The 15,918-nt window shown below is 34.9% G+C and overlaps 1 protein-coding gene across 4 annotated transcripts; it reads right to left on the reverse strand.

Annotated features, from left to right (window-relative positions):
- Positions 1–1,065: 1,065 nt before the first annotated feature.
- On the reverse strand, positions 1,066–15,598 carry LOC134856132 (uncharacterized). Of its 4 annotated transcripts, none has more exons than XM_063872503.1 (2): positions 15,390–15,598; positions 1,066–3,493 (listed from the first exon to the last, which is right to left on the reverse strand). In XM_063872503.1, the coding sequence occupies exon 2, from the start codon at positions 3,370–3,372 to the stop codon at positions 1,264–1,266; it is 2,109 nt and encodes a 702-aa protein (XP_063728573.1). In that variant the 5' UTR covers positions 3,373–3,493; positions 15,390–15,598; the 3' UTR covers positions 1,066–1,263. The 4 variants fall into 4 exon arrangements, 3 of the variants coding, with proteins under 3 accessions (XP_063728573.1, XP_063728567.1, XP_063728581.1); XM_063872497.1 differs by lacking the exon at positions 15,390–15,598 and adding an exon at positions 14,827–15,184; XM_063872511.1 differs by lacking the exon at positions 15,390–15,598 and adding an exon at positions 4,575–4,695.
- Positions 15,599–15,918: the final 320 nt, after the last annotated feature.

Raw genomic sequence — 15,918 nt, forward strand, 5'->3', positions numbered from 1 at the left:
TTTTTCTGAATGCGTCTTTGGCGCCAATATATACTAACTTAGAGGGGGAGCGCGCGCCAAAAAGCGCCAAAAAAAACGCGAAGTGCCCAAAAACGTTTGTTTTTTTTACCTGTTTTTTCAAAAATTTGCCTGCGGCGCAGAACATTTGGCCAAAAAAACGGTCTTTTTACTGTTTTAGGAGAGCTCGATTGGAAAATCAATCAATTTTGGTCGACCTAAAAAAAAGGTCGTCAAAATTTTTGAAATTTTTTTGAAAATCCACCCTCCTTGAGAAAATCCTTGATCCGCCCCTGGTTTTCATCATGTTATTTCAACAACACCCATTTTCTTTATTGTCTGAATAAATTGATAACGATTTTGAAAGCACTTTACCAAAGACTGTGAACTCAACCTTAAAATACAAGAATTTGAGTTTTTTTCATGAAACACAATGGTTGATAAATCAAATGCTTTTTGTAAATCAATAAAACCGTTTTGCACAATAACTTTTTAACCCATACCCTTGTAATATTATCAGTAAACTTTTCCAAAATTTTTCCAAGCGGCTTTTTTTATTAAAAACTTTTGATTTGAACTGTTCTGTAAAAAAAAAATTTTGGCGTTTCTGAAATTACTGAACATCGGATAAAAACTGCGAATTACTGAATTTGCTGACTAACTCCTAAGTGGCATAAAAAATGGGTGAAAAAAGATTTTAAAACTTTTGGACTATATCAAACATCAGGGGAAAAATCAGATTTTGCAGGTTCAAGTTTTTTTTCAGCATCATTAAAAAATTTCAGCGCTCATAAATTAGTTCAGAGCATGGCCAAATTGGCAATTTTCAAAAACGCAGAAAATTATAAAAAGTAATTAGAGTAAATTATTTTTTTAGATCCGAACTCACGGAGTCGATATCCTCAAAGAAGTAAAAACGTTTTTTGTTCGGCGAAATTTGACTGAACAGAAGAAACCACACATGGCATAAATTTTTAGAAAGGCGGAACAAAAATGAGTAGATCACAAATAAAACTACAACATTTCAGCATTTTATAAATGTTTATTCGAAAATAACATTTTTCTTCGAAAATAGAAAAAGCTTCGCATAACTTTAATAGTAGCTTCTGGAAATCAAAATTCCGTTAAGTTTTGAAATCTAACTTTCGGTTTTAACGGGACTAAAATGAACTTAGAGAGTGTTAGATTATTTTTTCTCTGGTAATATACTGCACGTCTTTAACCAGAAAAAAAACTATACAACTCAATCACGTTCTTCAGGATAATTTAATTTGGGATTTCCCTCGGTAATAATTTATATTTATTCTGCGTGGATTGCAAAGTTTGAATGACTTTGTCATACTCGGTCTGCGAAATCAGACTTCTTTCCAATGCGTCCTTGAGATCCATTTCGACTTCTCCTTCTTCCGTTTTTAGTTGAATTTTAACGCGTGAAACATTTACAACTGTCTTATTTTCGTTCACACTTTGGCACTCATTCGCGCCTCTTTCATTATCAACCTGTTCAGACGTTTTCTCATTTTGGTCAACTTTTTCCTGATTTTTGGCAGTTTCTGAGAAGCCCATGTTGTTTGTTTTAGGGTTTTTAGTGAGACATTTCTCCGGCAAATCATTAGAATTATCCGATTCGTTAGATTTTATACTGTTAAACGAATAAGAACGATTCGAAATGTTCCACTGATTTTGATTCCGAGTATTATTAATCTCTCGTGAAACATTACTTCCAGCTGAAATTTTTCGCTGAGGATACTTCGGAACAACACTTTGACCGATTGGTGTTTTTGGTGGCGATAGTGGAGACCCACTGAGGAAAGATCGGAGATTCGGGCTTGTTTTTGGAGCTTGGGGGGCTTGGCTCGCTATAAAATTAAGCGCAGTTGCGGAACGAGTTCGACGTCCTGTTGAGAAGGATTGGTCCATTTCTTGGTTTTTGAGTGTGTTATAACGAGTCTCATCTAAAATACCGCGGGAATAAGCTTGGTCTAAATTTAGAATTTCGTTCGATCGCTGGTCGTGGATTCCAATTTTGCGAACGAAATTTGTCTGTGATCCGGTGTTCGACTCATCGCAACTTCCATTTGAGGCTACAGAAGTGATCGAACTTGACCTTGGAAATAGAAAGCGTCTTTTTGTTCTGCATCGGTTAAACGTGTTCATGTCAATAATACCATGCTTATATGCGTCGGCTGGCGAGTAATACTGTTTCGTAATATGGTCATAAATAACTTTTTGTGATAAATTTTGAGGGCTCGAGGTTTCTGGAGTACTTTTGGTCGTGTTTTGTTTTTGGTTCCCGTTCGGATTCAGTTCGTCTAGACTCGCCGTTCTGTTAAAATCTGGTTGAGCCGAATGACGATTCCTTCGGTTAATGGCATTTATAAGTCTGCTATTGGTTGCTCTATTAGGCAACGGAGCATAAGGTTTCGAGACATCAACTTCAGGCGATCCTTTCAGAGGTCTCTGAACGCCAGTTGCTTTTTTGTACGATTGCGGAACGAGTGAACTTGTTCGGCCAAGACCGCCAAAGTTATTTTCAGCGTTTTCAATAAATGTATGTTTAAAAGTCGGGTTCTCGATCAAACTCTGAGGCCGCGCCCTAAAATGCGGCCGGGTAAGTGGTTTATTACGCATTCGTACCGGTGGCGCGGATGCTTCGGTCGATCCGCTTTGACTGTTGGTATCTAAGACATCTGTCTTTGCCGACGCTTGCGAAATAAGTTCTTTCGATGTTTTGACAGTAGAGCTTATAGTGCTACTTGGCGACGTGTTCGGGTCATCTCGATTTAACATGCCGCCAATCTTTGAGTTTGGAGAGGGAGTCGAGGATTGACCACTGACGTAACTTCGTTGAGGAATTGGTCTCAAAATGTCACTTCTAGATCCCAGTTCCGGTGAAAAATTACTTTGCGCAGGACTTGAAGCGGTGAAAGGTACTGGCTCCGAAGCACTCGAATGATGATTAGTACCTATAACAGGCGGAGAGTGTGGACCATTGGGTGCCTGTATCTCTGAAACTCCTGGTGATGGTGTATTAATTTCAACAGTTGACTTCGCTTTTCCGAAACCCCTCATTTGCCGCTCTTGTTCCCTCAGTTTCTGAGCCTGTTGTGTTTGCTGGAAAACACTCGTATTTCGATGTCTATCGGAACTGTTCGGGAAGAGTCGTAAGAGACCCGACTTGAAGTGTCCGCCGAATGAACGGCCGGTTGAAGTCGCATTAGTAGGCGGTGTGAACTGGGAAATCCTGGGGTGATTTGGTAATAAAGAGTCGTATTTAGTCGTGTTGTTGTTATTACCAGTGTTGGTTAACGTTAGAGATTTCTGGGATGCGTATGAAACAGGCGAGTTTCTTTGCTCTATTGAGGCGTCCCCCATTGTCGAGTGAGTATATACAATGGCCGTCTATTTGAGTGTACAGATTTAAAACGCAGTTTCTTTTCTTTCTTCAGGTAAAAATTTGCCTTTCAAGTCATTTTCTGCACAATGTATTAGTGAGCTAAAAAGCAGAACAATTAACCAAATAATACTTCTATCGTTAGAGAGGTTTGCACAAAGTCCTCAAACGTCAATCAGCTAAGTTTTTGTTAAGCTCATGCTAGACGGACTTGTTTTTGGAGTAGTTTTTAAATCTTTTTTGCACCACGGGGGCCACTATGTCTTCTTACTACTCGGTTTTAATTGACGTCAGATTCAAAAGAAACAATTTAAAACGGATTAACGGTCGAGAACGAAATTTGCCTTTATGAAGACTTCACTTATATTATAATTTTTTTAAGAAGTTCGTAGTCGTCTTCACTGCATATACTTCCAAAAAACTGTGATTGAATCAATAGTTTCCTTAATGAGTAACATCATAGGTACCATATAAAACTGCTGATAATTGGATCAAGAAGAACTGCCAACGAACGAAACTGTATTCGTAACTCCCCGAGTTGACAAAAAAGCTAGTCATACAATTCCCATACAATTTCTTATACAACAGTTCATAAGATTACAAAAAGTAATCTATTCTAGCGTTTGTTCCATACTATCGAACTGTATGATTAGCATTTTCCAAAGTGAAACTCTATGACCACAAATGAGAACTGTGTGACTAGCATTTTTGTTCCGACCATTGAAAATGGGGAAGAACTATGTACTCGGGTGAGTTTCATTTTTTTCTTTTTCGCTTTTATTTTTTTTTCTCGCAAAATCAAGTACTGCAAATAATCATCGGAAAGTGTCGAGTAATATGTCATTTTGAAACCGTTTCAGTCAAGACTCAAACGTGTTGAGAAATATCTTTTTGAAATTTTTCGATTAACTTTTCTTGAAAAACTTTTTTCGCTTGGTCTATTTTTTTGTAGCCGTCGAATATAACTAAGTTTCAGAAAAACTTTTTTTGAGATTATATTCTGAACATATTTTTTAAGATTATGGTCGGAACATTCTGTCCTACTTGCACAGTAACCGGCTATCTTTGTTCAAATATGATATTTGTATTACTATTTTTCTTCAAATTTCAAAAATTTTGAAATCAAAAATCTAAATGAGCTACAAATGCATGCATATTCGTATCAATCGGCAAATCATACAACCTCTATTTTATAGCATTGTCAAAACTGTACTAGATTATCGACGAGATGATTCCTCAACTGTGAGAGCTCTCAACTGATTTTTTTTCGTATTTTAAACAAAACTCTTCGTATCAGCGCAAAGCTTTGAATGTTCCGACTGCATTTAAAGGTATATAGTTTAGGGTTTATTTTTATAAAATGCGTGACGTTGAATTTTGTACAAAAAAAAGGAAAACAAGGTAACTTTTTTAGTTTTTGTTCTGAAAATCATCCAGCCACAAGCTATTTAAAGTGCAAAGTGATATATTCTGCTTATGGCGAATAATAAAAAGACCAAATAGCTCGCCTCACTTCTTTTTGGAACGATTTCTAAAAAGGATTAGGATACCGCACACGCATGTTTAGCACGAAATATATAGCGCGTTAGTTGTCCTACATTGGCAATCTTTTAACCACCATAACATCACAAAAAAGAATCACTGGTAAAATTACATTTTAAATTTGAGCTCCAGACAAGATAACTGTTTGGATGACATTTTGAAAATTTTGTTAAAACAAGCTAGATAAAAAGTTGACGTGTGTCTGGAGAAAAAAATGAAAATAGATGGAAACATTTAGCTGGAAGAATTTTACCTAGATTGGTTTTCATCAGGATAATGAGGATTTTTGAGCTTGACGAGAAAAAAAATGGAAACAAAAATACATTTACCGATTTGATTATTTGCAATTTTTGAAATTAAATAGAATATCAGTTCACAAACTACAATGAATTGATTTTAATCAATTTCCTACAGTTTTTTGTTGTATGCTATCAAAGAGCTAAAACGAAGCTCTATGGTCAAACTTTTGAGAGGGAAATAGTGAGAGGGAAAAAACTTAATCAATCCTTTTACTTCTTCCCACGACCACTTGAATAATTGAAAAGAACTCTAGATTGGGTTTGGTTTTTTCTCCAGATTTTGTCTACCTTATTTTTAAATTTTGAAGTACTCGGTGACTGAAATATGCTGCAATCATAGTTCGAGTTCTTTTTTGACAATTAAGAAAATGATTTTTGATTTTGAGAGTCCTGAAAACTCGCCGCACAAAACATGTTAGCAACCTGAAAATCTAACACTCTGTGCAGTTAATTTGATATAACGTCGAATTGCAAAAGAATCAAACAATTTTGCTCCTATAATTTTGAAACAAACGACGGTGCCGATATAACATAGAATTGTATAAAAGAAGATTTTTACTTCATACGATAAAAAACAGTTGGCGCGAATTATCCAAAGTTCTCCAGAACCAACACCCAAATTCGATCGACAATTGAGCTTGAGATAAAGTAATTAGTTGCGGAATGAAATTTGTTCATTTTATCACACACAGCTGAAGCGTAATTTTCGAAACATTTCTTGTGCTTAGCTCCCTTATTAAAAAAAAATGTGCGCCAAATTACTATGAAAGAATGATAAATACAACAAAACTTCTCGTGTTGGGCCGAAGCCCTAAAATGTCCGACTGCTTTTTAACGTTTATGGAGCAGTAATAATATAAACAACATAAAAAAATTAAATTAAATAAAATAAAATAAAAAAAAAAATTTCTAAAATTTGAAAATTTTTCTATGAAAATCATCCGCCCACACGCCATATAAAGTACAAAACAATAGATTTAGCTCCTTGTAACAAATCAATTATGGCAAACAAGCTTCTTTCAGCCAATTTGGAACGATTTCTAAGAAGGATTAAATCTCCGCTTACGTGTTAATAGCGCGAATTAGACCGCGCGTTAATTGTCTTAAATTGGTCAAAATGGCAATCTTTAATTCCCATTAACTTTACGAAAAAAGATCACAAGTAAAATATTTTTTCAAATTTAAGCTCAGGACAACAAAAGTTTTCGAATGATATGAAAAAATTCCGTCAAAATGGCTAGTTAAAAAGTCGAAATTTGTCTAAATAAAAAAGAAACGACTCCGAGCACATATATTCCGTTACTTTCCTATCAAAAGTCGGAACAATAATCCAACACACTTGAAATTTTACAACTGTCTTGAGGTAGTTGTGACAAAAAATGAAAGAAAATTTCAATCGAGTCTCACTGCTACTAAGGTAAGTCAATTTGGTTAGTGAGGCATGACTCAGAAAAATGTTAAGGTTAAAAACTCATTCTCCTAGTTATACTTACTCCTCTAATATAGGAAAAATGACTTACTCGTTGGCTGAAATATGATCCAGTCAAAGTTCGAGTTGAATAGTTTTGCTCGAAACTTGAGGAAAATATTTTTTATTTGGGGTTTTTCAAAAAAATGACGTTCAAAAGGGTGCACAACCTGAATTTTTTCTTTTGCGCTGCAGTTTTTTTTAAAAAAACGTCAAGCTTGATATTTCAAACCCGATGACAGTGCCATTTTAAAGCAAATAAAAAGAAGCTCTAATTGAATGAACAGGTGAAGACATCAACTACAACATTTTTGAAAGAAACAAATAAGAGGCAAGGAAAATACTAGTATTTGCAAGCAAGCTCGTCGAATCATTTCTCATAAGTGTTTCTTGATTACTTCCATTGTTTTTGTTGATATGATAACAAAAATCAGCGTGAGTTCAAACTGAGCTTGATTTGATGTCAAAAAACTCTCCAAATTTCTAGATAAAACTTCCAACTGATAGCTGTGAGTCGGTAAATGCTGCAGTATTCACTGCAGTATTGCCTATCGTTCTGACTGAAGAACAAGAAAGAAATATTTCAAGAAACGCTCCAAAAGTCTCCGAAAGTTGACATTAAGTAGCGCAAAAGACCCAAACAATGAAAATCAACTAATTTAAAAATTAGAGCCGGAAATTGGGTAATCAATGAAAAGATTACGCAGATGAGCCACTCCCTCAGAAAAATAGAGATCCGATGGAAAAAAAAGAAACGACTCGGTTAACCAATCCCAATTAACCCATTCAAAAAAATAAACTTTGCTGATCAATCGGATAAATGGAAAACCACAGTTTTGTGATTTGAAAGCCCTGATTATTAGCTTATTAAAATTAACCATTGAACTAGCAGAAGGAATAGTTTTCTAGAAACCACACCTTCCCATTCAGAAATCGATGGCTAAATTTTGTTAATCTTCATAATAAATTACTAGGAACACCAGGAACAATAATCCAACACACTTGAAATTTTAGAAATGTCTTGAGGTAGTTGTGACAAAAAATGAAATATAGTTTCAATCGAGTCTCACTGCTACTAAGGTAAGTTAATTTAGATAGTGAGGCATGACTCAAAAAATATTAAGGTTGAGAACTCATTCTGCTAGTTATACATACTTCTCTAATATAAAAAAATGATTTACTTGTTGGCTGAAATATGTTTCAGTCAGAGTTCTAGTTGAATAGTTTTGCTCGAAAGTTTAGGAAAAGATTTTTTTATTAGCGGGATTTCAAAAAATTGACGTTCAAAAGAGTGCACAACCTGAATTTTCTTTTGCGCTGCAGTTTTTTTAAAAAAACGTCAAAGTTGATAATTCAAACCCAATGATAGTGCCAACTTAAAGCAAAATGAACATAAAGAGAAGCTCTAAATGAATGAACAGATCAGAACTTCAACACCCAAAACTTTTTAAAGAAACAAATAAGAGGCAAGTAAAATACTAGTATTGGCAAGCAAGCTCGTCGAATCACTTCTCAAAAGTGTTTCTTTTTAAGTGATTTCTTTCATTGTTTTTGTTGATAACAAAAATCAACGTGATTTTAAACTGAGCTTGATTTGATATCAAACAATTCTCCAAATTTCTAGATAAAACTTCCAACTGATAGCTGTGAGTCGGTAAAGGCTGCAATATTCACTGCAGTTTTGCCTATCGTTCTGACTGAAGAACAAGAAAGAAACATTTCTGGAAACGCTCCAAAAGCCTCCGAAAGTTGACCTTAAGTAGCGCAAAAGACTCAACCAATGAAAACCAACTATTTTGAAAGTTAGAGCCAGAAATTGGGGAATCAATGACAAGATTACGCAGTTGAACCTCTCCCTCAGAAAAATAGAGATCCGACGGAAAAAAAGAAACGACTCGGTTAACCAATCCCAATTGACCTATTCAAAAAAAAATTTCCTGATCGATCGGATAAATGGAAAACCACAGTTTTGTGATTTGAAAGCCCTGATTATTAGCTTATTAAAATCAACCGTTGAACTAGCAGAAGGAAAAGTTTTCTAGAAACCACACCTTCCCATTCCTACTCTCAACGGGATACTTTAGAAGATCCAGTTATTCGGATAACAACGGATACTTCGTTGTCCATGGATAAAAAATACTATATATGGCAGCTTTCGTTCCACCATCTCAGTGGAACAAACAATTTCTCCTAGAATTGGACAGATTCGTTTCTAAAAATTTGCGCATTCTCATATGGCCGGCGCTTCTCACTGCTTCATTTAGGCTGTAAAAAATATCGGAAGCCCCTAAAAAATTCTTTAAAAAATTTTTCGACTTGATAAATCGGTGTCTCACTCTTTAACCCCACGATATTTCACCCTATGTTTAAACCCACTATATTATAAGCCCGTAACAAGATAACCCCACAACAATTTAACCCCCTTTTAATGACGATAATTTGTTTCAAAAAGTTATTTGTCGCTCAAAAATGATTGCATTTCGATTAGCTCAAGAAATAATTCCTCATTCACGCGTTTAAAACAGAGATAACATACCTGGTGCTAATTGAAGGCAACAAAAGGCGTTTGTGAGTTTTATAAGAAAATTATACTACCTATTTCTTTAACCATTGTTATAGCACTCTATCAGATCAGATATAAAGTTTGAAGCGTCTTCCTTTTTACTTCATCTTCGAAAGACAAACAAATGCTAGTGGTATCACGCCACGAGTATTAGCTTAAACGCAAAAACAAGACAACTACAAATTGGAACTGCTCGAAGTAAAAAAGTCATAAATGCCGCGCAACAGTAATTACGGATGGAGAAATTGTTATTAAAACGAGGGATGAACATAATCACAATATTTCCACGGGCAAACCAGATGCTCGACTAGTTTTAAAAAACATCAAGGACCTGATTGATAGTAATACCCCAACCGTCGCAGTCACAAACGCAATTCAGCCCATAACAGACGACATTGCGACCCAATTAGCCCTACCAACCAAAGAAAATTTAGTTCGCACCACACAACGAGCGCGCAAGCAACGAAAAGAAGTCTTACCAGACTCCACAGCATCCAGGAGTTTCGAAATAACCGAACATTTCAAAAATAATTTTCCATAAAAGAGTTTTGGATCTGACTACATAAAAAGTCTCGTCCCGAATCGAGAAATCTTTTTCCCCCCTTCGTTATGGAATCAAAAGGATGCGGCATCATCGGGTTGGGCCAGAACAACAAATGCTGTAGATGGCTGGCATTATGGCATACAGTCATGCCTCAGTGGATCGCATTCCAGAATATGGAGAGCAAAAAGACTTAATTTCCCAAAACTTAATTTCTATAACGCCTTGACGAGTGGGCACCAATTTACAAAAAAAAAAAAACCGGGTGCTCAACGAAAAAGTGCAGAATATTATGCATGTTTACGAAACAAAAAAAGATATGCATTTTTTTCGCGCTATGGCGAACTTGAGTTAAATATTTGCTCTTTTGATCTTTGTATATATTTTCAATTTGAAACTTTGTTTGTCAACTTTTTTGAGAAATGACCCTTCCAAAAAACGCATCGACTTGACTATCATTTGAAAATTGCTGTCTCTAGCAATTTAATCCCGAAACAATCGCTCCTTCGGAAGGGACGCTATGTTGGGACTAGGGGCTGGCAAACCTTTTAGACATTGGGTTGTATGCCGGCAATTCAAAAAAAAAGTTGACAAAGTTTAGATGGTTCTAAAAAATAGATAAATTTTACTTAAAATGGTCCGCTTAGATCAATTTTAGGGTCACAACCAATTCTCATTCCATATTTCATTTAAACTCAGCCAATTAACCTTTCATTGACAAGAATTGTTTCAAGGTCAAGTGCAGTTTAGGAAACATCTAATCAGTTTTGATAACTAATTTGAATCATGTCGCTCAGATTCGTTTTCAAGTTCATATCAAAGTCTAGACTATCGGCAAGGTCAGTTCTGTTCAAATCGAAAACGCTTTCAGCAGCGTGCATGTTAATTCGTTTTGGTTCGCAAAAATTGTCGCAATTAAAGCTTTTATGTTTACCGACGATATGGTTCCGAATCCCTTTCAAATAAGTTTCACTTTGATTCTAACAATTGATATTAAAAATTGGTTAAATTGTAGTGGGGTTATCTATTTTCGGGGTTATATGAGAGGGGTTAAGAAAAAGGGGTTTTAAAAACACAGGGTGATAAACTTGGGAACCGATAAATCAATTAAAAGCAGCAAAAAACAGAGGAGTTTTTTGAGGTACACCTTTCCATCCCATGTGCTGATGTTATGATCTAGTTTTATAAACTCTTAGGTTTAATTGGTTTCAGAATTCCTGTCTGATTTTCAGTGCCAACCACTTCATTGGACTGGTTAGTTGTAACCTTTTAGCTGGTGTTTTAATTTAAGCTAATTCACTTATTTTAACAATTATTCTGTTTCTGTTTGAAGTGTGTTAGCATTACACTATAGATTCTAATATCAGTTGCGAACTAAAAGCTTTTTGATCATTTCGATTCGCTGATGTAGCGTAGCTCCAAAAATCAAAAAATAGCTCCTATGTAATATAACAAGAAAATTGTAACACAGTTCAAAAAAAGACAAGACATTTTATAACAGTTTCAAAATAGTTCTGGCAAATAAATTTTTTAAATCTACTCTCACTACTATTGAGGCAAGGCCGTTTGTTCTGAGGCAGGGCTATAAAAACTGTTAGGGTTATGATTCCATTCAAATCAACGTTATTGTTTCATTTTGTTTTTTATTCAACTTTTCCTCAACTACTCGCTGAAAAAAACTGGTCAACCCTAAGTCGATTTGATTTATTTTGCGACTTTAAGGAAAGCTGTTCTATTTTGGGAGCTCTAAAAGCTCGTTGTTCAAAACTTGTCCACAACCTAGAGTTTTAGTGTTTAGTTTACTTAATATAACATAGAAGTCTAACAAAATAAAAAAAACTTTGCTGCCAACAACACAAAAGCAATGACAATGCCGATTTATAACAGAAGCAAAAATAAAAAGAAATTTTAATTGATCAGATAAAAATACTTGATGGATTTTATTCAAAAAATCTACAGAATCAACACCCAATTTTTTTGGCAGAAACAACAAACAGAAGTCTATTATTCAATGATAATGGATTGAAACTGTATTGTAACTTCAATTCATGTTAAATCAATAAAATCATTCTGAATCGATTAATATTAATTTTAAGGGATTATATTCTTTTTCGTAAATTTTCCATAAGTTTGAGGTATAAACACAGTGCACTTTATTCAAAACTTTACAGTGGCTTTGGCCTTGATATACGTAACATCACATGAAACTGGGTTTACTTTGGCTTAGAAAATAGTTTTTCTATTTTAACTTTTTTGATTTACGCTTTTAAACCATTCGGTTCACCAAGTTTACACCCTCCGTATCATGCCTCAAACTTACACCCCCAATACGCCTCAAATACACCCCCCGTGCGTTTACTCCCCTCACTTGTAAGATTGGACATAAGGGTTGGGTAGGAAAAATCGTAGGGGGGTGATAATGAGTGTGAGGGGGGGGGGGGCAATGTGGATGTGGGGAAGTGGGGGTCGGGTGAATGTGAAACCTAGGGGAAAAGTTGTATATGGGTAATTGCGGTGGGGCTAATGGTGATCGTGTGAGAAAGAGCTAACAAGAGACTTCTGGGATTGTTTTCAGAAGTTCTGATCATATATATAGTAAAACTTCAACTGTTTTGACAACCTCAAATTTCAGTTAACAGATCTTGCTCATCTTAAAAAAGACAAAACTCATATCCGCGCACAAAGTACCTCCTCGAGCTCACTTTGCACTTGAAAAAAAAAACTTTAGCTCATTTTAGAGCAAAGGAGTTGTAAATCTAGCTCATCTTGGAGCAGTGATATATCCTACAATCTACAATCCGACAGACCAATTAACAACAAAACAATGAGATAAATTGAGCTCGTTTTAGAGCCAGAGAATTATATTACTAGCTCACTTTGGAGCAATCAGAAATTACAGACAGACAGAACAGCGAAAAAAGAAGTACAAAAAATGAGCTCATTTTAGAGACTTGGTGTTTGTGAACTGTCAAAAAAAATTATCCCACCCATATCCGAAGCAGTGTTATTGTTAAGATCACACCCTTGAGTACCAGGAAAGGGTGTATAAACAACCTCGATGAAGATGATGAAACTCTCTTTTTTCTAACTGAAGAAACAGTTTTTTTTCTAGATTAATTAGCAATTTTTGAAGCTAGAAAAGGTAATTTGCTTTTTACTTCATGCTGCTTTCAGTTTTCAGGTCTTGAGGCTTTGTGGTTACAACGATGGGATCAGGACATACAATTGTAGGTTCGAAATCCTGTAAACCAGGAAGTCTTATTTCTGGCTTGAAAATGCCTAGATATAGTAAGTTTCTCTCATCGATTACTTGCTCACCCCTGCTGACCTCTAAATTCATGAATTTACCGACTCGTTAGCAATCTTCAAACCAGTGACAAAATCTCCACAACTTGAAAGCATCAATTTCAGCGACACAGGAGGAGCCAGCGTGTGAACAGAAAGGTAGTTCTTGAGAAGTGTTCAAGTTTCGAGGCTGCAGTTTCTTAGTCCGTTTGATTCTGCGCGAGTCAAATTTCAAAATTTGTTTCAACAAAGAAATGATTGAAGAGAAAAAGGCTATCACGAGCTCAAAAACATCTACGCTAGGAACGCAAGTGATGTTGAGGGCAATTTTTTTCAAAATTTCGAAAATATGCAATTTAGAAGAAAAAAAATTCGTGGAACAGAAAAAAATCGACGTATGAAATGGAAAGACCATGCTGCCCACGTCAAATCAACTTGAACGGTTTTTCAAAATATGTTCGATAGTATGCGAGGAGCATCTGCAATGAGCCCTTCATTTATTTTTGAAAACGCAACTTTTTTTGTAAAAGATCAACGAATTACAAACTAGTTGTTTGTGTCTGAGTTTTCAGTTAAATTGCCTTAACTGCAATAATTGATTGTTTTTTTTTCTATCGAAAATCTCAGTTATTGATTATTTTTTGATAATGGTTTTTTGTCTCTGCAATTCGTTTTCGACCATCGGGAATTCTCTTTCCACATTTCTCAAGGGAAATACATGGGCCTAAAAAATCACCCGCATCCAAGTTTAGGCGTATATAATCGATTATAACTGATTATTATGATGATTTTTTGACAATTATAATTGATTAAAATTACCAAAATTAGGTGTTTAAAGGATTTTTAATTGATTATAATCGTCATATTTTCCAAGAGATTATATTCTCTTATAATCGATTATAATTGATTATAGTTCTTACAAAAAACCCTTAAAATCAATTAAAATCGATTATAATCAATTACAATCTCTTATTTTGCCAAAATTTTGTCAATTCAAAAGTATATTTGAATTATATCTTATGGGTTATTATTTTTATGTCAATAAAAAAATCTCTAAAAGAGAGATCTCTTGGACACTTTGGTTCATCTGAACACAAAGATTTACCACGAAACAAAATTTTCCTAGAGATCCTTTCATATTCGTGGAAAGGTCCCGCGGTAGATGGAAAATAAATCTACCGAATCAATCATGAAACTAAATCAACCGATGTTTTGGTGGTTAAAAAAGCCTAAAGTATGCATCACAAAACAACTTCAATGGAGAAGAAATGAAAAAAAAAACCTTAAAAATTTGAATTGATTGGAAAACTTTAAAAACATTTTTCTCATTTTTCATAGGAACCAACGTCTACAAAAAGCATAAACTATAAGCAATTTAGATGCAACTTCGAAGACAAAATGGACAAAGAAAAGGGATTATAATCAATTATAATCGATTATAAAGGATTTTTGTGCAAAACTAATGAGTAAGAAATTTGAATAAAAATAATGGATTATAATCAATTATAATTGATTATAATTGTATCAATAAATAGACGAATAAACAATCGATTATAAACGATTATAAAGGATTGTAATTTGATTTTAAAAAGAGAGATTATAATCGATTATTTATTGACTAAAATCGATTGTTTCTCAATTTTAAAAAGACTGGTACTAAAATCGTAATATAATCGATTATTCACGCTTGAAACTGGATGCGGGCAGGAAGTCAAAATAATATGAAAATTAGCTTACTGCTTCCTGGATGTTCAGCTGTTGAAAATCATTTTGTGCGGTAAAATGTTCAATGTCGCTATCCACATACCAGTATACTTCTGGGTAAATGATATCAATTAAATAAGAACAAAAAAAGATTCGTAAGCAACGCAATTAGTAATCAGAAAAACTATAGTCAGATGTATCATGTATACATAAAAGTTTTATAGATTTTTGCGTATCAGTTGTATAAAAACAGTTTTCAATCGATTCTTAATTTACTCCGTTTGACCTTTCGGTTTTGTACAATCATCTGCAAATAAAGAGAGGTTAACCATTGCCATATACCTACGTCGTAAGTTATTTTTTCAAACAAAACTTCGTCGATATTATTGTAAACTTAAGCTTAATCTAATCAGTAGCATATTGTGGTGCGCACACTTCATTAAATTGCATATCAGAGCAAAAAATTTTGTTATAAAAGTTTAATTTAGCTTACGTTACACAATTCAAAACAAACATGAAAACACATAACAAGCCGTTGCTTTTATTTTCTGCTTTAGAAATCACAAAGAAATATATGAGAAGTTTAGTATACTCACTTCTAAACGATGCTCTCTAGCGCATGAAGCTTTTGGACTTCAATCACTGATTTGGTCTCTGACTGAAGAACCCTCAGGTGTTTGGTCATTTTGGTGCTTACGGTCGATTAGTAGACCGGTCTGAGAGCAGAACTGCAGTATTTGTCATATTAACATCTGATAAATGAAGCTTCGATAAGATTTATCTTAACGCGTCTCCCCCTCAGGGATTCGATTCCCTTTCGACCCAAAGGGTCCCCCTTTGGTACTTTTTAAGATATCCATTTTTGGCCGACCGACCCTAAAACTTTTCTTAGGGTGCCTTGGGCGCCAATATATACTAACTTTGAGGGGGAGCGCGCGACAGAAAAAAAACGCAATTTTCCGCATTTTTTTTCCGTCGCGCGCAAAAAAAACGCAGAAAAAAAACGAAAATTTTCCAAAAAGTGCCCAAAAAACTGTTTTTCAAAATTGCGTCTTTTTACTGCTTTAGGAGAGCTTATCAATTTGGTCGACCTAAAAAAAAGGGTCCGCCCCCCCCCCCCCCCCC

This window comes from Symsagittifera roscoffensis, chromosome 1, assembly GCF_963678635.1.
Source record: "Symsagittifera roscoffensis chromosome 1, txSymRosc1.1, whole genome shotgun sequence".
In the NCBI taxonomy this organism is placed as follows: domain Eukaryota; kingdom Metazoa; phylum Xenacoelomorpha; order Acoela; family Convolutidae; genus Symsagittifera; species Symsagittifera roscoffensis.